At 39.9% G+C, this 27974-nt stretch overlaps 1 protein-coding gene across 1 annotated transcript in view; it reads right to left on the bottom strand.

Moving 5' to 3' along the window:
• Positions 1 to 14642: 14642 nt before the first annotated feature.
• MTMR12 (myotubularin related protein 12) overlaps positions 14643 to 27974 on the bottom strand; it is a 33071-nt gene continuing 19739 nt past the window's right edge. Inside the window, exons 9-16 of the mRNA XM_059492884.1 lie at positions 27807 to 27913; positions 25528 to 25652; positions 22911 to 22989; positions 21241 to 21311; positions 20168 to 20340; positions 19310 to 19477; positions 18331 to 18492; positions 14643 to 17356 (exon numbers count right to left, since the gene is read on the bottom strand). Coding sequence (XP_059348867.1) covers positions 16781 to 17356; positions 18331 to 18492; positions 19310 to 19477; positions 20168 to 20340; positions 21241 to 21311; positions 22911 to 22989; positions 25528 to 25652; positions 27807 to 27913 — 1461 coding nt within the window. The 3' untranslated portion in view covers positions 14643 to 16780. The remainder of the gene's footprint in view (positions 17357 to 18330; positions 18493 to 19309; positions 19478 to 20167; positions 20341 to 21240; positions 21312 to 22910; positions 22990 to 25527; positions 25653 to 27806; positions 27914 to 27974) is intronic.

The raw sequence follows: 27974 nt of genomic DNA, 5'->3' as shown, positions 1-27974 counted from the left end.
TTTGCTGATTGTTCCTCTTCTGGTTTTTGAGGCCTGCTGATTATTCATAGTTCACTTACAGTGCAACATTCTGATTTTTTTTTTTATCTTTCTGGGTTTTTTGTTAATTAAAATGTTCTGCTGTACCAACTCAAATGCCAAACCAAAGCTGAAGGATATAGCATCACTGTTATTTTTATCAAATTAACGTTTGCTCAAAGAAGAGATACAACAATAGCACTACTAGATGTGTTTCCTGGAAATGTCATATCTGAGTTGTAATTAAACTCAAATGTTTATTCATTTAGTCCTCTCTGAGCAACTTGGATATTTTCCTGTGGATTACAGTCCAGATGACAGTCATGTAATTAACCTAGGTCATTCCCTTTGCCTTCTTTTAACATAGTCATGGTATTAACTTTTTCCTGTTCTTTGGAAAAACAAGGTTTATTGAGAGCCATATTTAGAGATCAAAAAGAGGTTCCAAAAAGATATTTCAAAAACCTGTATGCAAGCTATCCTGTCTGCTGATACAAATTACTTAGCTGTAGTGCTGCTGTTTAATTTTTTTTTCATGTACTGTTACTGGAAAGAATTTAATCTTTGTCAAGCCTGATAATATTTACCTATTCTCCCAGAATGTAAAGCTATCTGTTAAACATTTTCTGACAGGAATGTTAACAATTCTTACATTTCACTTTCGTGATATCATTGGTATAATTTGCCTTGTGCCTACATTCAATTCACCTTCAAGCACGACTTACATTTTCTCTAACTCCTATCTTAAAGCAATTTTATCATCTCCATTTTTATCAATAGAATGCACTGTTTGGGCTGTTACACTTATTTTCACTTTCCCACTAGATTACTGTGGCATTTAAGTACATTTTCATTTTGTCCTGATTGCATTTTAAAGGTTAACTAATGGAACGTTCATTTTCAGCTTTTTTTTTTTTTTTGTCTTTTTTTTTTTCCTTTCCTGGAGGGCCTCAAAGGACTCATCATTACTTCAGTTTTGTGAAAATCAGTATTTTAAAATAGTTGGTCTAATAGTTCTTAAAAAGTCGCTAATCGTATTATTGATTTGCCCTTTTTTCTGTATTTTGTTACAAAAGCTAACAAATTAGGATCACTAATGGGTTAATAATTTTTGGTTGATCAATTTAGTTTTTATTATGTTGATGTGTCCAGTGAAGTTCCTTATACTTAACAGTCACTTTTTTCACCTAGAAAATCAGATGTTTGCAGAAATTGAATAGTGTCATTTCAAACAAATGCAAAGGCATGAATCTGAGAGTCTTACTTTCTGCTGTGCTAGTTGCAGTTGCCACGATTTGCTTCTCCATGGGAGCAGGGATTACCTCAGTGATGTCAGCAGGAAAAGTGAGTGGAAAACTGATTCCAAGTGTGTATTGGGACAGCAGGTCCCAAAAAAGTAACTTTATTTAACACCTGAGCTCACATTCTCATAACTACAAGCAAATGTTTCACAACTTGAATGTCAGGAGCATGACACACAGCTGGTTGAAGCGAGAAATTGCAGACACCTCAGCTTAACAGATGTGCCAGGCTCTGGAGCTTCAGATGCAAAGGGTGAATCCTACTGCTCCCACCACAGTACTATCACGAGACATAGGTGGGCAGATTTTCTCCTGAAGAACAGTTAGATTAATAGGATGTGCATGTTTTGAAGCTGACAGCAAGAAAACGGGAGTTGTTTTCCAGAAGAAGGCTGCTGACTCTGTTATGGCTCTACTATCCAGCAGTTTCACCAGTCAAGCTTGTTTACATTCCTGTCTGTATCTTCCATTCCCTCCCAGTGAAAGTTTGACACTCCCACTTAGGCCAGTAAAAGCAAGTGTCAGGTGGAGCCATGGCCTGAATCCATGTGAGGATCTGACTTAAAAACAACAGCCAAGAAAAAGGCCATGTTCCCCTGTATGGTTTCAGGGATCTATTGACAGGACAGTCTCATATATAGGCACAGGATCATTGCTGAAGGAGCACTGTGCTGGAGTACAGGTATGGAAACCCAAGGACCAGGACCAAATGTGATAGGAATTCCTTAAGGCCAAAAAGTCTTCAATATCATGCTGATTACAGGCATGCTTCTTGAGTGCTAGACTAGATGTTAATGCTAGCAAATCATTGGAAACAAACTGTTGTCAGAGATTTGTTGTACCCAATATTATCAGTGTGATCTCCAAGAACAGGATTTTCACTGCCAAGAAGAATCAAGATGCTGAAAGGTACAGAGTGATGAAAGAAGGAGATCAAAGAGATAAGAGACAAGACAAGTGAGCAGGCTTGTATGTGATACTGTATGTGGGAAGAAACCAGAGTCAATGGTCAGCTGACCATAGAAGTTGTGTCTGGAACAGAGTGATCATGTAATATGTCTCTTTCAGTTTCAGCTGCACCTGTTTTACTTTTGCTCTTGTTTTCATTACTAAATAAATCCTTCAGTAGCCAGGGTGGACCACCTGGGCTTTTCTTCTTGGTTTTAGGAATGGGTTTTCCAACGCTAACAGCAAATTATTCTAAGTAAAAAACCACTTACTTACAGTTTCAAGCTGTACAACAAACTCTAATTTCACTTTAAATGCCCAACTGCCTGGAAGTTGTTTAAATTGTTAATTTATAAAGTCAAAATTTGCCAGTGTAACTTTTCCAATACCCATTTTTTATGTTTCTCCCTTAGGATGATTCAAGGACAATGTTCTAGGCTTCTCAGAAATTTGTGTATGTAATTACTACTTTCAGCAGCATAAATGCCAGTATTGAACACTGATCTCATATAAAATCAGATACAGCCACTTAGTAATAAAATTTATCTTCAAAGAACTTTGAGTCAAAAACCAGCACATGCTGCTTTTAGGTTTTTTATCTGTAATTACAATAACTTGTGGATTTTTAGAAAAAGAATGACTGGCATTTTAGGAAGACCAAGGCAGAAATGAGAACGTGCTGTGTGCATTTGCTCGTTTAAAAAGCATACTTTTATTTTGAGTATTTCCAGATACTCTAATTTTCTTATCTCTAGGAGAGTTGAAATGATTGCTAGTTCCTGAAATCTTTGTATTGTAATAGCATCTTCCTTCTTGTATCTGAGTGAAATTCTTTGGAAGCAAGGATCTGTACTGGTTATTTTACTATTACAATTACAGTAGTGAAATCATAATGACAAAATTATTAGTCAAAGTGCTGCTTTTAATTGAGAAGTCTTTTCATTTCTACACAGGGGTCGTGTTCAACCAGCATTCCTAGGAAAAATGTGCAGTTTTCTTGACATGTTCATTGTGAAAAATGAGTCCTATGAAACCTTCACCAAAACTGTCTTTGGTATTTCGGGAAAATTTAAAATGTTTAATGCAGTGAATTTTTTACAAGTTCAGCTTCAAAAAATCTTTACTTCACATCCTAATGCAACAAATGCTTTACTATCTGCTCCTTGCAATGTAGAAAAATACTCATCAACTGATTAAAAAATACATCAAGCCAGATGGCGCAAAGAAAATGTTTCCACGGAGTTGTAATTTACAAGATAAATAGTGATTAGAGCAGTATTCATGTTGTCTAAATAGAGAGTACTTGTGTGTGCGTAGAATAAATGTCGAATGCTCTTGGTAGGTTTACACCCTCTGGTTATGACCAAAGACCTATGCAGAGAGAGTCAAACAATGAGTGGTAATTTTAGAACTGTAAATATGAGGCAAACAGAGCCATGGGGTCAGTGAGGGAGAACAGTAGAGATTCCAGGAACTAGTAGTCACATTAACTCAGAAAAGGGGCGTGAGCAGCTGGGAAATAGAGAAAAAATCTAGAAGCATTTGGTTGCAGCCATCTCTGAGCCTCTATAAAAGTTGTTGTAAGGGAGATAAGGCTGCATTTCCAAGTTACCTTTCTCCTGAGAAATCAGCCAAGTGCATTGCACTCTCTGTGCTGCTCCTGGCAGAGGTAGCACACCCTGCTTGTGTGGGGTGGTTTGTACTCCTGATGGCAGACAGGAGGTTGTGATCACAGGGAATGCCAGAAGGTTTTTAAGTCTGGCACAGATGTCAGTACCTTCTGTAGTACCTTCTACCCAGGGAGCAGAAAACACTGATAAACATTTGTAGATTAAGTAACACTGGCAGCTCTGGAAGTGTGTCTAATTAGTTTGCTGAAGTTAGCTTTGAAAACGTGGGAGAATAAAATCCAAGTCAAGTCCTAGGGAGCACTCTGTCTCGCCCTCTTGCTGTGAACTGCCTCACATGGTTGACTATGAGAATGGGAGAAAATTCCAGATGTTTTTTGGAGGGGATGTACTTGCCCTTAGCTGGGGAAGTTCAGAAGTGAGGCTCAGCATCAGAGTACCCCACAGCACTGTCACCTTCCTGTGCTGACTGTAATCCAGGTGCCTCTGCTGACTGCAAGGTAGAGAGCTTCAGAGTATTATCCTGTGAACTGATACCCAAAGGATTAAAACAAGTCAAATATGGATTGATATTTTGGGGGGGTTAATTCTGCGCTGCATCATATCTATCTTCTGTACTGTAAAATGGTTTTATTGCTATATCACTGTATGGGATGGCTTTTAAAGCAATTTCACTGGCAAGCACTTAACCATCTATGCAAATACATAAATCTGCTGCAAAAGAGCTGCTATTCAAACAGAAATATTCATAGGGGATCTGCAAAGAATTTTTTAAGTGAATCTAGACTGCAGACCACATTCCTAATTAAAATTGGCCTGATAATTTGAATGGTTGGAACAAGGCTGTTTAGGACAATAACTACATAATAGAGATTCATGAGCATTTTAGCATTGTTTCTAAGGTTAGACAGTTATTAAAAATTTATTGCTGTCCAGTGGAATAAGTACATTTTCATAAGTCCTGATTGCATTTAAGAGTTTATTAATGAGCTACAAATGTGTAAGGACTCCTGCTATGTACTAATATAGCACCAAACATAAGGCTACATTTACAGAACTAAGTAAAGATCACATTATCACAGGATATTCTGTGTTGGAAGGGACCCACAAGGACCATCAAGTGAATGGCCCACATGGAGATTAAACCCACAACCTTGGCATTATTAGCACCATGCTCTAACCAACTGAGCTCATCTCAGGATTGAGAAGTACAATATTTAACTATGAGACACAGGGTGAGGCAATTCTAGAATGTCTCCTGTTTTTTTAAATTAGCGTTTGTAGCTATCACGGTGAATTCAATTAGAGCAGAAACCTGACTAGTAGTCAGAAAACTCAGAAAAAAAATGTGGTTTTACCATCAGCCTTGTACCTCCATAGAATGCTCATGTTTCTGCTTGTTAGTGTGTTTCTTCTTCTCTCCCTGAAAACTAGATTGAGAAAGAAGATAGAGAACTGGAAACTTCACTGTTGAAGGCAAAGAGAGCCAAAACAACACCAGAAATACACAACAAAGCTGGAAAGGTTACAGGACTCTTTTTCTAGGGATGCTGGTACGGGGAAGGAGGACTCTCCATCCAGAAGCCTCGCTGGCTGCAGAGTGAGCTGGCAGCTTGGTGCATTTCCCTGCATGCCAGACATGCAGCAGCACTGAGCCTGACAAAAACAGTCTTGAAAAACTTGGCAAGAGAGTGGTTCCCCAAAACTCTTTTTTGTATCTGGGGTGAAAAGGAAAGGAAGTGTGAAAAAGTGCTTGCATCACTTGTTCAGTTTGGTGCACTGGTGTCACACGGAGGGCCATTTACTTCTGGATCATTATATTTATTTTTTTCTAAAGGCACTAAGTTCTTGCAAATGTTACCTTGATCTGGCCAGAAGAAGCTTTCCTTTGCTCTTGAATCCACTTACATTAAAACTCCAAGCCAGAACAATGGTATCTGTGCCTCAGAGCCTCAGGCTTAAAGCAGCAGCAGCGTGTGGCAGGTCACCCTCAGATCACTTTCCTGTGCAGCTTCAGGGCTGGCTACACAGCACACAGCCTCCCAAAAATCTGCCTCCCGCAGCTCCTGGGGCAGTGGGATGCTCACAGCAATAAGCTACATCAGTGAAGCCAGGATTAGACCTTCAGGGCTCTAATGACTTCCCCAGGGAGGAGAGATGGAAAAGGATTGCAGCTAAATTATCGCTGGTTGCAAATTAAGATGGAAGTTGGAAACAAAATCTTAGTGGAGAAACTCAGCTGATAACTGGTAATAAAAATACATCCAGCAGCCTAAAAAGGTGGCCCTGGTGTGGTGCAGGAACCTCCAAATAACAGGAATGCATCCGTGAGGGAGGCCCTTGGCTGCAGCAGAGAAGTGAGAAGAGCTGCACAGTGTATCAGTGTTTTCACCTGCATAGACAGTAAATCAAGATCTCTGCCTGGTTTACAAGGCATCTTTGGAAGAAAAAGTTTATATATATATATACCTTTCTGCTCTTGCTGAGGTACAACAAATGACATCTGAGCTTTCCATATTTAACACAGACTATGTCACACTGATGAGTCAGCCATCTGCATCAAGGTGTCCTACTTTGGTATGTATGGCCTTTTCTCACTAAGTGCTTTCCCTAATATTTACTTAGGTACCCAGCTTAATTCTCTTTGCTAAGGGATAAAACAGTGGTTTTAATTAACATCTGTTTACTACACAGTTAAGCCCTTCAGAAAGGAAATTTTAGAAAACTGCAACCCAAGCAACAAATGCAGAAGCAGAATAAATACATGAGCAGAAGACACAAGCTTTTACTGGCCTTAATGGTCAAAACACAACTGTGGCTGAAACCCAGCAAGGTGATCTCCCACTGCTCAGAGCAAGAGAGCAGGACCAGACATTATGCCAAAGCAAAGAAGACACTCCTTATCCTGGAAGCCTGGTCCCACTCTGAAACATAGCTCTGCAAAAAAAACCCCAAAACCAAACACTCCCAAGCCCAAAATTAGAAGTTTCCCCCTTCTTTAAATCAAATATATTCTGTTTCCCTCTGTGCAAACTCAGCCTGGAACTGGAGAACCAGCTTGGCCTGTTTTGTTTATCAGTCATAAACATCCTGCAGCCAAAACCTAAGCATTACTCACATCTGCATGACCCTAAAGTTATAATTTGGCCTCAGATATGAATGTCATGTTTGGATATGTGTTTGTTCATCGTTATTAACACAAGGTTAATACAAAGTGCTAAGTGTTTCTGACATCCTGCTTTATGACTATTTCTGATGTTTGCAAGGCCATGTTGCTCTTAGCTATACTACTGCATCGGAAGTAAAACTTCAGTAAATGGTTTTTATGAAGCTGTGCTTGAAGCAGACTGTAGCAGGAACTTCATTTTGCCATTAACATGAGGAAATATAGCAGAGAATATGAAGGACCAAGACTGTTCAGGGAAGAAGATTACATTTTTACCACTTTCCTTTGGTTTGTTTTGGAAAGATGATGTTGCACAGAAATTTGAAAATACATTTTCTGATAAAACTATTTCAAAGTAGAATTTTCCTATGACTCTTTATCACAGCTGACAAAAGTTTAAAAAATCAAGATTCCTAATTCTCCTTCATCTGCCAGTTTCCCTTCTGCAGGAAGACTGGGCAGTTGGCCAGCTCAGTGTCCAATAGCTTATTTCAGTTAGGAATAAAGCTTCTTTGATGCAGTTTGGTTTATTTACAAAAATGTAAGAAGCCCTGCTGCTTTGAGCACAGGATAAATCAAACAGCTGGGTACAGCTTCTTTAACACAGCTCTTTGAGCCAGCACCTGACCCAAGCACCATTTTGCAAGGCTTCTCCTCTACCAGTTCTCCACAGAGCAGTCCTTCTCCTCATGCTCCTCACTGCCATCAGATACATCTCAAAAACCTGATGGAACTGGCCCACCAAAGTGGCCATTGAGTGGTGGCACAGCTACTGCCTGCCCCATATGAGGCAGACTGCTTAGGCTGCCACAGTCATCAGTGAGGATTGGCCCAGGGAGACCTTCAGGGAGGTGTGGGAGATCTGAATCAGTGGGTGATTCTCACTGAGCGAGCTCATCCTGCAAGTGTGGCTGCCCCTACTGCCAGACCAAAAGTTAAACAAATTGAACAAATAGTAGAGACACATGAAATACATGGTCAACACCTCTCAAATTCAGCTGTTGGAATCCAAAACACAGGGAATTCTCAGAACTTTGAGCCAGTAAGCTAAAGCTTAGAATTAAGCACAGGATTTGATTTGAGACCTTGGAAAAGGATTCCAAACTTAGGTACTAGAAGCAAGAATGTGGATTTATGGTTTGAAGCAGAGACATGTTGAATTAAGGAGAAGAAGGTTTAGAATTTTGGAGTTTAGGATATAGAAAAAATAGAAGTAGTTACAAAGGTAAACAAGAAGTTCAGAATGCAGTACTGTAGGTTTGTGTATTATACATGATTGACTAAGAATGAGTCTGTAAGACGAAATATTGAAGCATTGGGTCAAAAACATAAATATCCTTTTTAACAGCGTTTTATTGGTCAATAAAACCTTAAAATGTCTTACAACTAGGGGTCTTTTGACCTTCTGAGCCATACAGTAAGAATGTGGGCCAAACTTACCCTTCCTATGTAAAAGATAAAAAAATTAAATCACTTCATCTAAAAAACTCAGAAATCTCTAACTCATTCAAAATTCTGTCAAAAGTCTCCATACTCAGCCATACCTAAAGGGACTGAAAATCCTGCTATAATGGTTTTCAAAAAGCTCACACAGTTGAAGAGATGCTGTTAATTGAGAGATGCAGTTGTGTTTAAGTGTTTGTGGTGGGTTGGCCTTGGCTGGACACCAGGTGCCTGCCAAGGCCACTTTCTCACTCCTCTCCTCAACAGGGCAGGGGTAGAACATAAAATTAAAGGTTCATGGGTTGAGATAAGGACAGTGAGAGGTTGCTCACCAGTTACCACCACAGGTGATAGTAAATGGGTGAATACCCACAGATGTTAATTTAACTTACTGCCAATTAAATCAGAGTTGATCAACAAGAAGTAAGAATAAATCTTAAAAAGGCCTCATCCTTTTTAAGAAGTGCATGCCCCCTTCTTTTCCAAGGCTCAGCTCCATTCATGGTTTCCCTGCCTCCACTCCCCCCATGACACAAGGGGACAAGGAATTGAGGATGAAATCAGTTCATCACATTTTGTCCCTGCTGCTCCTTTATCACTGGGAGGACTCCTCAGACTCTTCCACTGCTCCAGTGTGGCATTCCTTCCAGTGAGACAGCGCTCCATAGACTTCTCCAAGGTGAGTCCTTCCCAGAGATTGCTGGAACATTCTTCATGGAATATTCCAGCAAGGGTCTTTCCACAGGGTACAGTCCCTCAGGATCAGGCTGCTCCACTGTGGGCCCACACTGGGGTAACAGCTCCTGCCAGGAGCCTGCTCCAGTGAGGGGCTGCTCTCTGCACAGGCCACAGCTCCTGCCAGGAGCCTGCTCCAGTGAGGGGCTGCTCTCTGCACAGGCCACAGCTCCTGCCAGGAGCCTGCTCCAGTGAGGGGCTGCTCTCTGCACAGGCCACAGCTCCTGCCAGGAGCCTGCTCCAGCACGGGCTTCCCATGGGGTCCCAGCCTCCTTCAGGCACACCCAGCTGCTCTGCTGTGGCTCCTCCGGGGGCTGCAGGGGAATCTCTGCTCCCCCCTGGGCCTGCAGGGGCACAGCCAGCCCAGTGTGTCTTTTCCCTCACCTATCCATGGAAAGAGTTAATACTTCTTTCCTTTCTTCAGTTCAGGTGTATAAAGAATTCCTTTTCAGTCTTATGATTACATTTATCTTTTTTCAACTCTAGTTTGGCAAGCTCAGGTGTTATTTTACTGACTAAATGTAACTTTTCAAAAGAAATTTCTTGGCAGGGAACAGCCATTTACAATGCTCCCTTAACAAATGCAAAGATGTCAGTCAACTTTTCCCTCCTCCATGTGTTGGAGATGGGGAGACATTTTCCTTCTGAGGCTGGAGCTGGAAGGCAGCAAGCTGTATATTAATAACTGAGAGGGAAAACCTCCAAGGAGGAGAAGGATGTCCATCAACCTAGACAGAATATTAACGTCAGCAACCAGCACAAGAAGGGCTATTACTACTTTAATAAGACCCAAAGATTATTTTAAAAGTTTATGTTCAGTCATTTCCTGCTACCTAAATCATTCTGGACCCCTGGTAATTGTATTTCACCTGTTTCTAGCATTCATTATTGCCTGCAGAACTCCGGACATTTGCTATATTCATGCAGCCTCTACTTAATTCCAAGTCACTGAGTAATGGTTTTACTATTACTGTATTTCTTTTCCCTAACTTGCCCTTTTCATCATAATTTCTCCCAGACAGCTATTCAGCTGCAATTTGAATCATAAAAAGGACCATTGCTTTCAGAACAACATTAGGCAGATAAATTTTCATGGAAAATTAGAGAAAGTACTAAATCCTACACCTGAGAGAGATAATGGGCAGATTATAGACAGAGCAGATCACCTCCATTAAACCTAAATACAAATGAGAAGTAAATAAGTGAAATATGCTAAAGGACTGTGGGGGAGTAACCAGTCAGCTCACCTATGTGTGGCTGTAGCTTTGAAGAGAACAGCAGGAACGCACCAGGAATCCAAAACCACCTTCTGAGCAATGGCTGTTTTTAGATTACAAGTCAGAACACAATATTTGCTTTTCAGCAGCTGCCCTCAATCACTGCTTGCTCGCAGCCCAGGCAGCAAAATGGTATTTAAGACTCTGCCAGCCCAACCAAAGCACAGCCCAAGGAACTACAGGCCTGAAGAGCATCAGAACATGTTTGATGGCCATAAGCTGAGTCCACTGGGTTTGCTCACCTTACTTAGAGGTCAGATCCAAAGCAGCTGTACTTTAAATCATCCTGTAAGGCTTCAACAGGCAACCTCAAAACACAGCTGGTTTGGATTGTGCTTCTTTCTTCCCTGTCTTTTTGTTTTCCCTCAGAAGTGTTACATAGTTGGAGTTGGCCATGCGTGCTGTTTACAGCATTTCAGCTTGCTGCACATTAGAGGGATAATTCCCAGGATTTATCTCTTTTCCAGCAGCACAGCAGCTGGAGAGTGACTTCTCCAGCACCTGTGGTTCCACCTTTCACCTCATCTGCTCTGACTGGGGGCTGCCAAACCAGAGGGGCATCCTCAAACAATCTGCTCCCTCCAATTGTTTCTCCCTGCATCCCCACGAGGTGATTTGGATCAACAAACTGATCTGATGGAAAGCTAATCCACAAAAGAAAAACACTGATTTCCATAAAATCTGCTGGCAAGCAGAAGTGTGAGGGCACTGCTGGGCAGTGATTAGCAGGACTCCCTCTGGCAGCTCCTTGCATTTGCTGCAGATCGGGTGTAACCCAATCCCAAACCTGCTGGGAGAACAGACCATTGTTCTGCTGTCACTTGTGCAGGCACCATCACAACAAAGCCCTGAATTTACAGCAGATATGCTGCACTAGAAAGCACATTTTGGGATTTTCACCCTGCTTTTTCTTTGGTGCAGTTTTTGTTTGTGAAATAGTGCTGTGCAGGAGGATTTTACTCACTCTAAATAATAACAATAATAAAATAATAATAATAAAATAAAAATACAAATTCCCAAACAACCATGTTCTGTATTGGCAGTGAAGTAAGAGACCTTGTACTTTGAGAACTGCTTAAGTCATCTGTAGCACTTCTCATCTGGCTTTCAAATATTCCCACCACCTCCTGCAAAAGGAGAAACTAAGTGCAGCTGGTGGGTATAAAACCAGTATTTTCCAAAGTTAAATGAACAACTATCAGAAAAGGAAGAAATATTTTCTAATGGTGAATCCACAGTGGAAAGTCTGGGATGGGAAATTGGAAAATAGAGGAAGTGGCTTGTAGGAAACTAACTGGGTTCATGTGTACAGTGAACTCAAAGAGGGTGGTGAGGAACATTCTGTTTTCATTTATGAATTGGGGTCAGAGTGAGAGTGGAAATATATTCTTGCATCACCAAAACATAAAGCAAGGGCACTTACACCCTCTACATGAAATTAGCATCTCTGTCATCACATTCATGCATAAACATACTTTCAATTAACGTCTCTAAAACAAAAGGAAATTAGTCCCACTGATTGCAAAGTGAGCCCATGGAGTTCTGACTTTTAAAAGTCTTAAGAAGACTTGAAGGTTTACACTCTATTAACAAAACTGTACATTATTTCTAGTAGCGTTAGCGGTTCTTAACTGGAAATTTTCTTCAAATAGCAATAAGGTTTGTAAGTTTCAGAACTTGTAGAAATATCAGCTGGTTTCCAGGCAATTCAGTGGCTCCATAGACTGAATTTTGGCTTCTACAGTACAATGAAAATTTTATTTCGGGACCCAGAAACAGACAAAATGCAAGATTTAAAAAAAGTTGCTTTAAGAGAAAACTGGGATATCTGACTAGACTGTAAATGAGCAGATTTTCCTATTTGAGAAAAGCATTGCTTTCAGCCTGAGAACTTCAGATTTGGATCAAGCCTGAGCTGCAGGTACAGAGGTTTCTGTTGCATTCTCCTACCCTGATTTCCTTACTAACAACACTAGGCATCTAATCAATGTTCCGTCCATCACCTGCTTTGAAAACCAGTAAATAATTTTGATGGCATTTAACAAAAAATTATTTTATAAGTTGGTAGATTCCAACAGGCAATCTGGAGGCTATGTGGCCAGGTCATGAGCGTTACCTGGCTGCCCAGAACCGGAGTCACAGCTTTTGAATTGTCCAGCAAGTCAGCAGTGGTGACAAACCTATAAACTGCTGGAACAGCGCATGACTTAGGAACAGGGAGGAGATGGATGGAGACCAAAGATGTTCCGGCATGCGCAAGGGCAGGAAATGTCAGAGGAAAGAACAAAATTGAGTGGTCTGGCCATTAAGTCAAGACCACAGGAAATCAGTCTTGCTAGGTCTGCAAAATTTTTCATGAGAACAATTTACAAGTGCATTTCCTAGGCATGTCTTATTCACCTACTTTAAGCATCAAGGTATAGCATTAAGGTAAGTGCCTATTTGTTTTACTGGGTTGCTACATGAAAACCAGGGAAAACAAATGCTTGCTGAAAGCAGAGAAACATGCTACGATCGAACACCAGCATTTACTGTTCTACAGGGCTCCACAGCAGCCAAACCAGGGCAGCACTGAGCATCCACTGCCCATCCAAACACTTGCCAAGATAGTAGCAGTCTCTATTACATCTTCTCAGCCTCCACAGCATTTTTAAAGCTGTGACCACCCAAGCAGAGGGAGCCCTCTGGGGCTCAGAACTGTGTGTAAATGTCTAGGCATGCCCTGCTAACACAGGCTGAAGAACCATTGCCTTTGTACTCAACATGGCGGTACCCTCCTCGTGTAACTGCCTCTCCAGCTCAAGTATCAGCTCTCCTTATCTTCTGTGTCCACTCCTCTCCAAGTTAACTCTATTATCCCACCAAGTTCTGTCATCCTGCAAATGCTGGCAAAAAGCATTTGTCACATTGACTTTATTACAAATCAAGAAAAAGGAAGCAAGATCCTAAGAAGGGTTTTGCCCCATCCACTCCTCACCCTCTCCAATTTACCCTGGAAGAGCATGTATAGTGCTGTACACAGAATGCTTTTTTCAGACTTAGATAAGCTCACTACTCAAATCTCCTTCCTATCCCAGAAAATGAAGTCCTTCACACAATTTTTAGAGATTTATGCAAAACCTAGCTCTTTGTGAAGGAGCACCCAGCCGTAAATACTGCATGAGGTCTCCAGGTAGTTTAGAATGAAGGTGACCTCTGCTGTGACAAAACTAATCCATTGTAAGAAACCATCATCAGAAAGTATTCACCTGCCTCTGGAATAAGTTAGGCTTCTGTGCTTCAGGCACAAATGGAAAAACCTTTGGCTGGAGCAAAAAATCAGGAGGGCAAGCTGGCTGTAAACACCTTAATGAAGCACAAGTTTGCATTCCTTTATGCTGCACATCAATAGCTGAGCCTTTTCAATAGTGAATGCAGCCCTAAATCAAAGCCAAGCGGTCAAAGTACAATTGCTGCTCCTCAGCAGCTGTGGGTGAGGCAGAGGCACACCTTGTGGTACAACATGACCCGCAGCTATTGCTGCGTGGGGCTTCAAGAACAAAGCTGGCACAGTCCTGTAATGTTCATGGGGTTTTAATGTGTGATTTGCACTAGTGCTGCCTTTGACCAGGGGCTAGCAATTTCTAGTGTCTTGAAAAAAGTGGAATTTTAAAATCACAAGTACAAGCTGTACTCCAGAGCTTACTGTGGCCACCTTAGTCCCCATCAAACACAGATCTGGTTTGAGAAATACCCCCCTGTGGAAACTCCAAGTGGCTTAGTGTAACAATGCAAGAACAAATTTCACCCTGGATGTGGGGGAAGTATATTGCTAAGACAATAACACTAAGCAATTATATTGCTAAGGAACAAACACTCTTTAATACCCCCCCCAATACACACACTCAGCAGCCAATTTCTAGATCACCTTTAACTTCCCACAGCCATCCTGCTTCACTGCACTGAACTGTCCTCTCTCCTGCACTGGGGGCATCAGAAGTACAGCCAGATCAAAACTGGACAACTTCCCCATAACAGTCTGTAAAAATCAGGATATAACCAGAAAAGCTTTGCAGATTGTGAAGTCTGCTGTGATTTAGTGCATCACTTGAAATGTGGACCTTAAACATACATTCTTATCTCACGATGAATAGTTCAAAGTATATTTTATTGACACTCTTCAAATAGCCTGGAGAAAAGTAACAATATTTAATCAAAAGAAGGAAAAAGAAGAAAGAAACCTGAAAAACTGCTAGCTTGCATTCAGTGTTAAAACTTGGAGGTAAAAACAAAAGCCTGGAGTAAAAATACGAAGTATATTTCCAATCCTTCAGTGCAGAAAACCAGCAACAATGGTATTTACTCTACATTAGAAGTGTTTCCATGTTCAATTCCAGATATATACGTCTCTTCTATATATATTTCTGATAACTTATGTACAAATAAGATGTCCAACATCTGTTCTTTAATACAAGTATGTAATCTTTGTAACTGAAACATTACAATAGTTTGATCAAAAGTATAGAAAATCATTTTAATTTTTTTTTTTATGGCAGTGTTTAAAAAACTCCACCCTTGAACCCAAATGACCTTAGAAGGACAAGTGTTTCTTCACTGTAATAATACACTGCTCATTCAACATGCAAAGTGTTATTGCATACATGAGTCACATGAATTACAACTAAGTCTGAAGAAAATGTGCTGTACAGCCCATCCTAGCAAGTGCTAGCTGTAAATATCACAGAAGAAAGCATAGTACTACTGTACTTTTAAATAAAACACTACGAACTCAAGTATTGTCCTCACACTAAGACTTTAAGGCAATTAAGAGCTGGAAAGCTTCAGTTTGGCATAGCTGCATCAAGCTCTCCCCCCTTTCCCAGTTATGAGAATTTGTTTTCAGAGGGCTGCTGATGAATTGTTGCTATACATTAAAACAACTCAGTATGAAGTGATAAGTCAGTAACAAAAGTTTAATATCCCCAAGTTTCACTGAGCTGATCAAATTTAAGCAACAGTTTATCCACCAGCCAAGTTTTCCAGCATGGATTTCTAAATTGTTATGAGAACAGAGAAAATATTCAATGTGTAACCTCTCAGTGTAACTGATTTTACGACTTCAATCCATTCTTGGGGTATTACAGAATTTAAGGGTTAAAAACAGATCTGACAGTCAAATAATATTCAGCTTTACAAAGGATAATTATTTGCAGTAAAAATTTGTATAAACATACACACAGTAGATCCAAGTCAACAGGCATTTCTTTATGGCTTCTTTCACTGAGGTACTGTTATTACATCCAGCAACAGGACACGAGTGTTCTATAAACACCACATTCATAAGCTGTACCAACTCATGACAAGTGGTAACAGACTGCAAATCCTGCTTCACTGCAGGACTACAGGAAAAGTGTCTTCCCTCTATGTGGAGAGTCTCAGTGCAAGCTACAGAAAGCCTTAAAGGCAACGGGCATCAGTGGGGGAAAAGTTCCAATGAAAGTCTCCCTCTACTTAAAAGGAGAAAACATACTCATGGCAAATTGAAATCTCATTCGTTAAAATTAAGAGCAAACATAAAATTCCAAGGCAGCAAGGGCATGTAGCACAGCAGCCATACATTAAGACTTGAAATGTGTCATTAAGCTCTTGCATCTGACCCTTGAGCTAAGTGCATGCACAGGCTCAGAGCAGCCAACCTGTGACCACGACACCACAAAGACCAACACTGACAAAGGGGAAGGGGCAAGCACACGACTTCTGTTGATCCAACAGCAGACAGAAAAGCCCTGGTGACCACAAGAGTATTCCTCAGCTGTCAAAAGCTGACTTGTGAGTGCACAGTTAGTTGTATCTTTCACTGTTTACATGTGGGGGGAATTTGCAAATCACAGTACTCCACTCCCAGTACGGGGAAAGAGATGTTAAGATAGCATGCTTGTTGCCATATGCATTTATCATTCTACCTTTACAGCAGAAAGTATTCTTTTGCTGTTTTTCTTTTGTTTTTCTTAATAGAGTGGCCATGTTGTTACTACGGCCAACACTCCCATTTGAATTACACCTATGCTAAAAATATGGTTCTGCAATAAATATTGTTAGAGTGAAATGCAAGTTCAAAACATGCTTAGTTAATTACAGCAACTAGGTCTTTCCAATCAAGGATTTTTAACCCCACAAACCCATTAAACAGTTTGCAGATGCTCAAGTTCCTATATGAAGATACAGCACAACATTTAAAACTCAGTGCTTAGCCACATACAATCCACACGGTAATCTATATACATGTCATAACATATCCCCACTTAGGTCAACAAATTCATCATCCCTCTTGACCAAGTCATCTTCATCTTCCAAGTCTTTCCAGGTGCTAGTGGGTAAAGCTGGTTTGACAGACTGTCTCTGCAGTAAAGCAAATGGAAACAAGGATGACAAACGGGCAGAATTCCTCAGCAAGGGAACAGAATGTACGTCTCCAGAAACAGCCTGACTGTGTTCTTCATCCATTTTTACCTGCAGGCTTTGCACTTCCTCCATCAAGTCCAAAATCCTGGCAGCTGTAGCTATTGTTCCACCACCATGGAGCTGGGCCTCAGGAATCCATCGTAGGTAACGCTGTGCCCAGACTTTGATTTCGGGGCCGTCGATGCGTGGCAGCAGAAGACCGTGGTAGTCGACAGGTTTGCTATGCCAGCTATCATAAAACTCCCTGAAGCTGTTAGGGGGCTCATCTGAAGAATTTATGAACTTGCCAATTCTTTTACCCAGAATGTTTTTAAAAAAAAGATCTGTTTCCTCCCTGAAAAATCCTCTCTTCGTGGAAGGCTTTGCCTGTGTCAGTGGCAAAGAAAGTTGCCGTTGATGCTTTGAGAGGGGAAAAAAGGCAAAATACTCAGATAAATATTAATGCAATGGGACTTCAGAAAGCAGTTTTAAGAGGAAGAAAAACAAAGTTGTATTCAGGAACCTCTCGCAAGCAATAGTCACTTGAGCTATATAGAGAAGCAGTGGTTTGTTTAAGTTGTTATTTTTCAATACATCAAATACTTTACAGAGCATACTGAGTGTTGCCACCTTCCTTCCCTGCTAACCAAAAGTAACACCAATAAAGCAATTGTCTTTGAAAAAGCCAAGCCCTTTGCTTACATTTAAGTATTGCTAGTGTCCATGTTTAGTTTAAGCTAGTTAAAAATCAGAGAGCACTTTATTTATAGGTTTTTATCCAGTGGTCCCTCACTGCATCTCAGATAAACGCTGTAGATCATACTGGCAGTGTCTCACATGAGAATGCCTTATACAGGACAGAATTTACCAATGAATTGCAATTCAAAGAGGCTACTCCAAGAATTTCTCCCTGAGTTTGAGCTACGTGCCAGTAATGAGGTGGTCCACCCATAATCCTCCATACTCCAGTCAGTTTTTTTGCTGTTGTTGATCCCCCTCCCTCTCCAAGTGCACACACACACTCCAGTTAAAATTAGGGAGGCAATCACAAACTTATGTATTTCAGTCAGGTACTCCATGGAACAACTAAATTAACTCCCTTCAAACACATCATTGCAACTCACCTGAATATTAAATCTCATGGCTTACCAATAGACTTGCATAGAAGTATGAAGGTAAAGAATCCCTAACTTCATGGCTATGAACTATAAAAGAGTTATTTACAATTCTGGTGCATGCAAACTGGGTTCTTAAATCCATGTGGGTCTGAGGTATACGTGTATTTTGTCAATTTAAAAAAGTCTGCACCGATACTTTCACTGTGAGAACATTTGAAATAAGATGGGCAAAATATTTCTAGAACTGAAAACACAGTTTAGCAGCACATATCTTACTTTGAACCGTGAAGTCTTCCGTTGACTTCTATCTGGTTTTGGTTTCTCTGCATAAAGAGGGTTGTTCAGGAAAGCCAGGGCCTTGGGGTCAAACTGCACAGACCAGTCCCATACAGTAAGGAATCTGAAAGGACCACTTTGTGTCTTGATGCTTTCCCCACTCTGCCAAAACAAACAGGTCACATTTAATACTGCCAGAAGGGAATTCTGACTAAGTCAAGGTGAAATAAAGAAACTGTCTTTTTAGAAAAAAGGCCACAGAGTTGCAACAACACTTTCGCTTTCTATGTGTTCAATAACTGAACAACAACAGTGCAATCAGACTTTCACAGATGAAAATAAAGTTAAATATTCTCAGAAAAAAAAGATATTTTGAAACTTGGACAAGAGACAGACAGTTGGATTCCTCAAACACAGGCAGCACATTACAATTCCAAACAGCAGAAGTTGGAACTGCAGTCGTGCAGTGCTACTCATCTCGATTTTGCGATCAACAATTTATTTGTATGAAAGACAGTAATCTTCACTTTTTCCTTTAGTCTCTGTGCAGCCTTGCAGAGGATACTCCTATTGCTCCCAGCTTCTTAGGCTAGAGAAGAGCATGAACCAAATATAAATCAACATTCAGGAGATGTTCATTTTGGAATACAACAGAATATACTATACAAGAATCTCATAGATAACTTATTCTGCTGACAGCTGCATATTCCTTGTAGGTTAAGGAGCTCCAATTTCACTGAAGGGCACTAAACATGAAACTGCAACTACATATTACAGGTAATGTATTCCTTCTGTCATCATAAACTCCTAAGTCCTGAACTTGCCTCCCTATTGCCAAAATTGCATTGTTCACCCTTCAAGGCAGTTCAATAAGTAAGGAAAATGGTGCTGTTGGGAATTAGCTTTTTTTGAGTGTTCCTTGTTTGTTGGTCAAATTCATTCTCCAACACACTGCATCCACAAAATACCAAACCCTTACCTTATTAGTGTCTCTTTGATGTTGAGAATTGAAGAAGAAAGTGCTAAAAATAGGCACATAGAGGCTGTCTGACAAGACAGTTAAGTAAGTTTCAGTGAACTCAAATGCTGGAGGATACTGTTGTACCAGCTGCCAAACACAATTTAGCAGGAGCAGAAAAACAGGAGCCTAAGTAAACAAAATATTTCATCAGTTTCAGAAAAAGTTAAAATTGTTCCACCATGCAAACTATGTGTTTTATAGAATTGAGTGTCTCCAAATACAAATCTTAAGGCAAGAAGCCTGATTAACTACAGAACTGCTGCATGTACATTTGGCTGAAATTTGAAGAAGCATTATCTGAGCTATCCTTGGCCAATTATTGACAGAAGAGATGAGCACCTTCTACTCTGAATTTAAAGGTTGCCACTATGCAGTCTTCTAAAGGTGGCAAAGCAAAACTAGTTTATATAAATTCTTGATCAGAATTAGTCAGTTGACACCTATTACTTCCATTTGAATAGCAATGTAATCTAGTCCCAAAGCAAGATAGTAAAAAGTTGACCTCCATATGTGACAGGAATAGGCTTGAGTTATTTCTATGGATGCTACTACCATTTAACACAGTTTCCAGGGGCACAGGATACATGACTTTCAAAAGACTCCAAGACTGGGAAATTTTTCATTTGTTCTCTTTAATAATAAAGCCATTGCTGACCTCTAAACAGCAAAAACAGTGACACTGTACAAACATCAACCCACAAAACAAAAGAGAAGATCCTCAGAGTAACTGGAACTTCTGGACTAACAGGTAAATCCCTCTTCATGCTGAGTAAGCTTATAAATAATAAGTAAGGAAAGCAATTTAAAAAAATATACCTCCTCTTTCTCACTTTTGTGTAAGTGGTTACAGCGATCCAAGAAGCTATGTCCTCCAATCACCCACTCCTTCTGAATAAGGCTCTGAAACCCTGACTTTGTTCTGCTGTATGAATCCATCATCACTTGAACCAGACTCGAGATTACACAGCACAGATCAGTAGCACTCTCTTCTACAAAGGAGAACAGAAACCACATTCTATACTAAGCCATTCCTCAAACATTATGTAAGAAAGCAAAGCATTGCCATGTTCACATAAACAAAATTGTATTTCAGGATCAGAGCAGCACAGACATTTTTGCAAGTCAGAGAGAAGTTAATCCATGATTCCAAATTTAAGGTTACTTACATGCTTATCCTGGGAAAATACTTTGACAATAAAACTGCAAGCCCCAACCCTTCCTACTGCAACTTGCCTGTGCCCTTCAGTCTCCCACAAGCACACACTGCCCCTCAGCCCAGCCATTTGTCCTTACCCTTCCTACCCTCCACACCTCTTTTCACAAGGTGTGAAACTGCCTCCTCATGCAACATACAGTCTTCACCTTTCCAAAAGGTGCCTTCAGAAAACCTCTTGCCTGTGTTAGGTTTCTCAAATGGCAATATGTGTGAAAAACTCAACTGAATTATCAATCCAGGAGTCAATTAATGGTTAACTTGAGATTTGGTTTTACATGTGATTACTCAGTCTAGGAAAATAAACTGCTCAACATGTTTACAGTAAGTATATTATTCCATGTATTTTTAATAAAGAGTCTGCAGAATATCCAACATGTATCTAGAAAATATAAAGGTTATTTTTAAAAGTTTTCATATTAGTGGTCCTTTGTGTGGATATGGTTCCCATGCCCCTTAAAGTACAGCAAAGGGCCTAAAAGACCTTAAATAAAATAAACTGGGAAACAGGAATGTTACCTCTTCTTTATGCATGACTCTCCTGCCAATTTATCAGCAGCTTTTTCATTCATACCCTGGAACTGTGCTTGCTATTTTCTTTAACTACAGGAAGCTTAATTTACTTCAAAATTAATTTAAATAAATCAATATATAGATTATCTCATTAAATTCTTACCTATAAGGAGAACATTTGTATGCTGTATTTCCAGACACTCAGCAACTTCTATGGCTTTCTTCAAGACCTTCCTGTTTTGGTACAGGAAAAGTTGAGTGAAGTTTCTTATATTAGTTTCCCCTAGACAGGGTTAGAATGCCATACTTGAAATTCCACTAGTTCCTTAAAATGCAAAACCCATGCTCAGTTTGTGTAAACTAAGAACTGCTCAGCTTCAAGAACATTTTATCTGGCCATTAACCATGCATTTTCAGTTGCTATGATACACTACTTTATTCTGGATCAACAGCAGCCATCACACACTGAAGTATTACAATTCCTAAGAACCAGATCTTTTTCCTGGAAAGAGCCAATATCGCCACATTTATGTTTTAACATACTACATTCTACATTTCTTCCAAAATCTGCTTTCAAGTGAGAGAGGAAGGATGAACAATCAGCTCTTGTAAAGACTCAGACAAAAGTAATACAGAGAACATTATTACACAAGGAAGACTGAGTGGAATTACAGATCACATAAAACGAGATATAACATCTAGATCTAAATTTTCATAAAGTTAGTTATTCTTAGCAAAAGCCCGCAAACAAATTGGGATTCTTGCAATATCTTAGGTCACTAATAGAAGCTGACAGTTTATTTCTTAAGTTTGGAACTGTCAGATTCTTCTTTGTTCTATCATCTAGAGCATGTGACAAAGTATTCCTACTAACTACAAAAGCCAAGAACAGGCTGATCCAGGAACGAACTGGATCCAAGTACAGAAATGACCAGTCTCAAAACAACCTAAGGATAGGAACCCAGCCTGGCTTTTACTTTAAACTACCTGTGATCTTCATTATGTCAATGAATTTCTCAACATGTATGATCTTCACTAGAACCTTTCAATAAACATATTTAAATTCTGGATTAACAAGTTAATAATTATCAATATTTATGGATTGTTATTAAGACCAGAGGGACTGGAGCCAACAGCAGAAGCACTCCATGGTAATTAGCTGATTACAGAATAAACTGACAGACAAAAGAGTCAGCACAAAGCAATACTGAAAACAAAACTCCTCAACATTCCACTACAACAAGCCTCAAGCTAGCCAACGCCATTCCAACACTTACTCACTGTGGACTGCTGAAAGAAGAAAAGAGAACTTAAGGAACAATCAGCACAAAATGGGGACAAAACTGAGAAGAAAAGTTCTTTTATAAATCTTTGGTGGACTAACATCTTGAACACTGCACCACATCTCATCCGAAAGGACATTACAGAAGTAGAGAGTATAGAGAAGAATGGCAAGGCCAGTCAGAGACATAGAATAGTTTCACACAAGAAACAAACAGGATTATTGAGTTTGGAAAGAAGATGATAATGCAGGATGGAAATTACTGGATCTGTATTTTTAACTGGCTCTCTGGAAGAATTGTAATTGAAATGATCTCCTACTTCTCATATCCTTTAAAGTAGAACACTTAACATAAGTCTGCACTGTTAAAAACATGTCTCGAGTTGCAGAAATAAGATATATAAATGGGACCATAAATGGGGCCATAAGCCTGTCCTAATTTCTTTTCCTACTGGCAGTAAAGAATTCCGTTTCAAGAAACTAGCTAGAAAACCCACTACAAATGCAATTACCAACAGTTTGAAACACAGAAAGCTGAAGATACAGCAAACCTGATTATTTCTAGCCAGTTTGTGCTCTCCAGTAATGAAAACCATTTCACATCAGTTGCCCAGAAGTCCGTACTGTTATCTGCAAAAAAAAAAGAAAAACAAAAATTGGCTTGCTTATACATACACAATGATAATTAACAGTTATCCATTGAATATTCCTTCAGTTATGAACAGTATAAAGTAACCAATACTAAGGAGTCAGCAAATTTCAATCACTATTAAAGCTGACACCTTATAACTAAATAAGGAAGTGAAGTAGTCCTACAAACACCCAGCAGAGTTTTACAGCACCACAGCCTTTTAGAAAAAATAAGTTGGAGGTTCATGGCACGCAAACCAGGTAAATAAATCTGCTGACAAAATGGAAAAGGAATAAAAAAGTTTAATCAGAGATGATGATCTACATAAAGCTTAACGTAAAGACACTGTATTTGAAAATCATTACCATCAGAACCAGAGATACCAATGAGTTTTAAAAGTAGGTTATAAAAATTTATGGAATGTAAGACTACCTGAAAAATGTTTTAAACAGCTTTTGCTGCAACTAAAAAAATGCATTAAAATACATAAACAGGGAGGCCAAGTTCAATACCACAAAGTCATTAAACGCCTATGACTAGGACTTTTGTAGGTTTTTTCAAATGCCACCTAAGTGTCCATTGCTTTTATTTCTATCAAAGCCAGTCAACAAATATTGGAAAGCTTTCACAAGCTGATATAATCAATTAAAACCAGAATATATTACATTTCCTGCATGAGACAAAGCTTAAAGCACAAGACCTAGAACAGTTCTACTAGTGAGAAACCAGATAGACAAAATTCCCTCCTTCCCCATCCTTTCCAGAACAGCTTCAATTCCACAAGTTTCTGTGTAACTGCCCACCTCCCAGAGTCTCTCCAAACACTTCTAGTGTTCGATTCCAGCACATTTACACACTACCGTCTCTGCTGGATCTTGTACCTACGCCTCAAATGCACAGACATACACGTGTTTTATTCCTGTAGCTGTGCTGCCTCCATGCAGCAGAGCTACACGAGCAGAACCTCATCCTGCTCATTGCCCAATTTAAACCCCTCTCCCAACTTCTTTCACCCTGGCCATAGAAACTAGTTCTCCACAAAAGCTCTGTTGCATTAGACATAGTTTTCACCAAATCCCATCACTCTCACAGTAAAGAAATTTTCCCCAATACCTGATCCAAAGCTGCCCATTTTCCCTTGTCCTGTCATTTCATGCTCTCATCTAAAGTCCCTCTCCAGTTCGCTTGTAGCCCCTATAGGAACTGGAAGGTTTCATAAGGTCTCCCTGGAGCCTTCTCTTCTCCAGGCTGAACAATCCTAATTCTGTCAGCCTTTCCTTGCAGCAGAGCTGCTCCATCCCTCTGATCACCTTGGTGGCTCCTCTGTGCTGGCTCCAGCAGGTCCCTGTGGTTCCTGTGCTGGGAGCCCAGGGCTGGATGCAGTGCTCCAGGTGGGTCTCAGCAGAGCAGAGCAGAGGGGCAGAATCCCCTCCCTGCCCTGCTGCCCACGGGGCTCTGGGTGCAGCCCAGGACACGTTTGGCTCTCTGGGCTGGGAGTGCCATGGCCAGGACAAGCTGCCTATACCATATTAACAAGGCATGTACAGGATAAAAGTAATGGTTCGTATGTTCAGACTTTAAAATATGGTAATAAGGTAATAAATTTATCTAAGATCTAAGTACTTCTGCAAAAGCTGAATGTTTCTCTCAGACTGAAAGTGCATAGTGCTATACTCAGTGAGGTCCAGTCTACTGTCAAACCTTATTTAAAAAGCTGCAAGAACACTTACTAGATGGCAGTTTCAACACATTCCCTTTTGCATTAATATAAGACAAAGATGCAATTACATCATTGAAATACACAGTATTTCATGACACAGGTTAAATGACTAAATTTAAGCTTAGGTTTTTTTTCTACAGAGGATGACTTGCCAGAAATCACATTAAAAAGTAATTATTTTTAGCTCTTAAGATTCACCGTCAATTTGACAGTGTATTCTAGACAAAACCTTCAGTGTGAAACTCAAATACCTTATATTAGAAGTCGAGTGGAGCTTTTTTCATCTCAAGAGGTGGGGTCAAAGTGTTTCATGACAGCAAAATAGTTGGAAAGTCTCAGAAGAAAGAAGTCAGAAAGCCAAGATCATACTTTCACATGGCTCCCATTTGATTGCTTTCTAAAGGACAGAATTTAAGCAGCTTCATATGTTTTGAGATGTGACTAGTGTCTAACAAAACCAAGGGCAAAAATTAATTAGCAGTATCTACTCTTGACAGAGCCCAAAGGCTAAAAGTTTGGCCACAGAAGACTGAAAATCTTCCCCACAAACTTCATTCCAGTTAGTGTAATCCAACTAACACATAAGACTTCACTCCTTCAAAAGTAATTTTCAGATACTGTGACAGCTTAGCAAGAGGTGGTTAAGTCAAAGAACTACAAACCTTCATTCACATCCCAGACATAAGCACAGTCTTCAGTTACATATTTTAAAACCTGCTTTTAACCACCCTCAAAATGAAGGCACCAATCAAGAAAATTACTGCACTCAGGAGTCACAGCACATCATTGTTATGCTTTGCTTTAAAGTCTGACTTACCTATCAAAAACAGCTGTTTGAATCTTGTGTATGCAGTCTGGATATCTTGCAGAGATGGAAGGCTGCTTGACAAGTCATCCATCCTCAGGAGCTCATAGGGAGGTTTGCTAATTGTCTTATAGATTCTAAATCAAACCATCAAGAGATTAAAGCTTTCTGCTTCACAAGTCAAATAATGCATCAACTATTATCTGAAGACAAAGTTAATAGGCATGATTTCTCAAAGAGCTGTAATACCAGAAGATAGACACTCTGGAAAGCTAGTGACCTTCCTGCATTTCTAAGTACCAATTGGAAGCTTGCCTACAGGCTTATAACACTATTTGATGCTCTTAACCATGACACCAATAAAATTAAACTTGTGCCTATTTGTGCCGTTATAAATATTACAAGCACTACTTGATTTTTACTACTGTTTCTTTAGTATTTTCTTCACTAGACACAGCAAAATCACTTTACTAGGAGGCCGCTACAGCTGTATCCTAAAAGAAGAGATGGATAGAAACACCCAAAACTCGCAACAGAAGCTGATAGTTTCTCTTGACTTTTGCCAGCTAGATTCTGATGCCAAGCTGCTAGGTCTTCTAATGAAACACACAAGCAAAGGAAATTATTTGGGTTCAAACAAGACAATGTATCTTGCATTTCCCTATATATCTACAGATTTTTTTGCCTTGAAGGAGAGGAAAAAATACCAGGGCCAGATGATGCTTTGGCTTGGACCCACAGCATTCCCTCTCATTCAGGTTCCAGAGCTCAGATGAACATCAATGTAGTAACTACATCTGCTGTCACACTGCTCTATTATCAAGACCTGGGAAAAGTTGCTCTAACTCATATTTCAGAAGTGAGGTCTTGTGGGCAGTTTTCCAGGCAGGACAGAGTGCTTTGCTTCCTGCAAGCTATAGCACAGAAAACTAGTTTAGGTGAGAACTACAGGAGTCCACATCAGAAACATGAGTTACCAGACCAACTGGAAGATGCATCAGATCAGGGAAGTGAGGGAGAGCAATTGCTGGCCAAATACAGTACTTTTTCTAAATGACACAGCAAATAACTTAGGCTGCAAGATCAGGCTCTGAACAGCTTTTTTAAAATTGCTTTTTTAAAATTGATAAATTGCTAATTGTAAACATCTGCTCTGTGCCTGAGTTAGGACTATTACTGTAATGGCACTTGAACACACCCTGATGGCCAATTTGTAGATATATTTTAGACTCCAGTGATTAAAACACCAGTACAGCACAGCAAAGAAAAACAGCAATACTGCCCCAATTTGAAGTGGCCACAGAGAAGGGATCAAAACATCAGGGGATACCTTGTTACAGCTTACTGCTAGTTTTATTTACTTTCACATCAGAAAATAGCACTAAAAGACAGTTCTAAGTCCTATAATCTTTCCCATTTCAGGGTAGAAATATTAGAGAACCTGCAGGAAGGGCCACAACTCTTTCCTATGCAAGTATAATTAATTTTATAAACAAAGTAAGTTTTTAGAGCCCAATCAAGCTGTTTTCTGTTCGTTCTGTGTGATTAACAGGTCTCCATCTATGAGGAGCAAGGAGCCAATGTTCAATGTACAGATTGTACCTATGAGTCTGATCTAACAGATGGCTGCTGAGAGAGATGTTCTGTCTCAGACAAACAACAGTTAAAAAAGCACCAAAATTAAAGGGCAAAAAGTCATTGCCATAACAGACACTGAGCTCCTTCCCTTGAGTTAGACTTGTCATTTTTTAAACTGCTGAACTAAGTCAGTTCACTACCCCATGTGAAAAAGTGCTGTCTGCCTTCACACCTGAAAGCTGCAGTGGTGAATTGCTCAGGCTGCCTCAGACATTTTAGGACACCTTATCTCAAGTTATTTAAGAACATGAACATAGCTCTCAGAAGGTGGCAGAGTCTTACAAACTCAGTTTGTAAATGCACGTTTACAGGCAGAGTCTACATTTCTCTTACTTGCAAAACAATTAAGCCATTAAACCCTACAAGCTCTGCTACTGCTTTACCTAAAAAATACACCACAGGTAGTACAGATTCCTCAGAAATATATGTGTATGCAGCTCCACAGAAAAGCCCTTCGGTGAAGTTCCAACCCTGCACAAGTGATCAATGCCATTGGGTCGAGGGCTTTAACACATTCCACTACAGCAAACTACTTTCAGATACAGAACTTGTTTCCTGATGGGTGAAAGCTTAAAAGATATAGCATATATGGAAAAAAGAGAAGCAAGGTCCATACCAAGCAAAGTGTTGTGGACAGAATAGCTATTACTGACCCATCCAAGAAGGCTTTTTGCATTTGTGAAGTGCTGTCATCCTGTTCTTTGGGAAACGAAGACATTTTGAGAAGAGCAGCACCGTTATGGCAAGACCAACACCAAATCTGCAGAAAGACATTTATCAGATGAGAATAATAAGTAAATTTTCCTATACAAGGTATGTGC

Source organism: Ammospiza nelsoni, chromosome Z (genome assembly GCF_027579445.1).
Source record: "Ammospiza nelsoni isolate bAmmNel1 chromosome Z, bAmmNel1.pri, whole genome shotgun sequence".
Classification (NCBI taxonomy): Eukaryota; Metazoa; Chordata; class Aves; order Passeriformes; family Passerellidae; genus Ammospiza; species Ammospiza nelsoni.
Note: the sequence above shows the minus strand (reverse complement) of the source record. Positions and strands in the feature narration are given on the sequence as shown.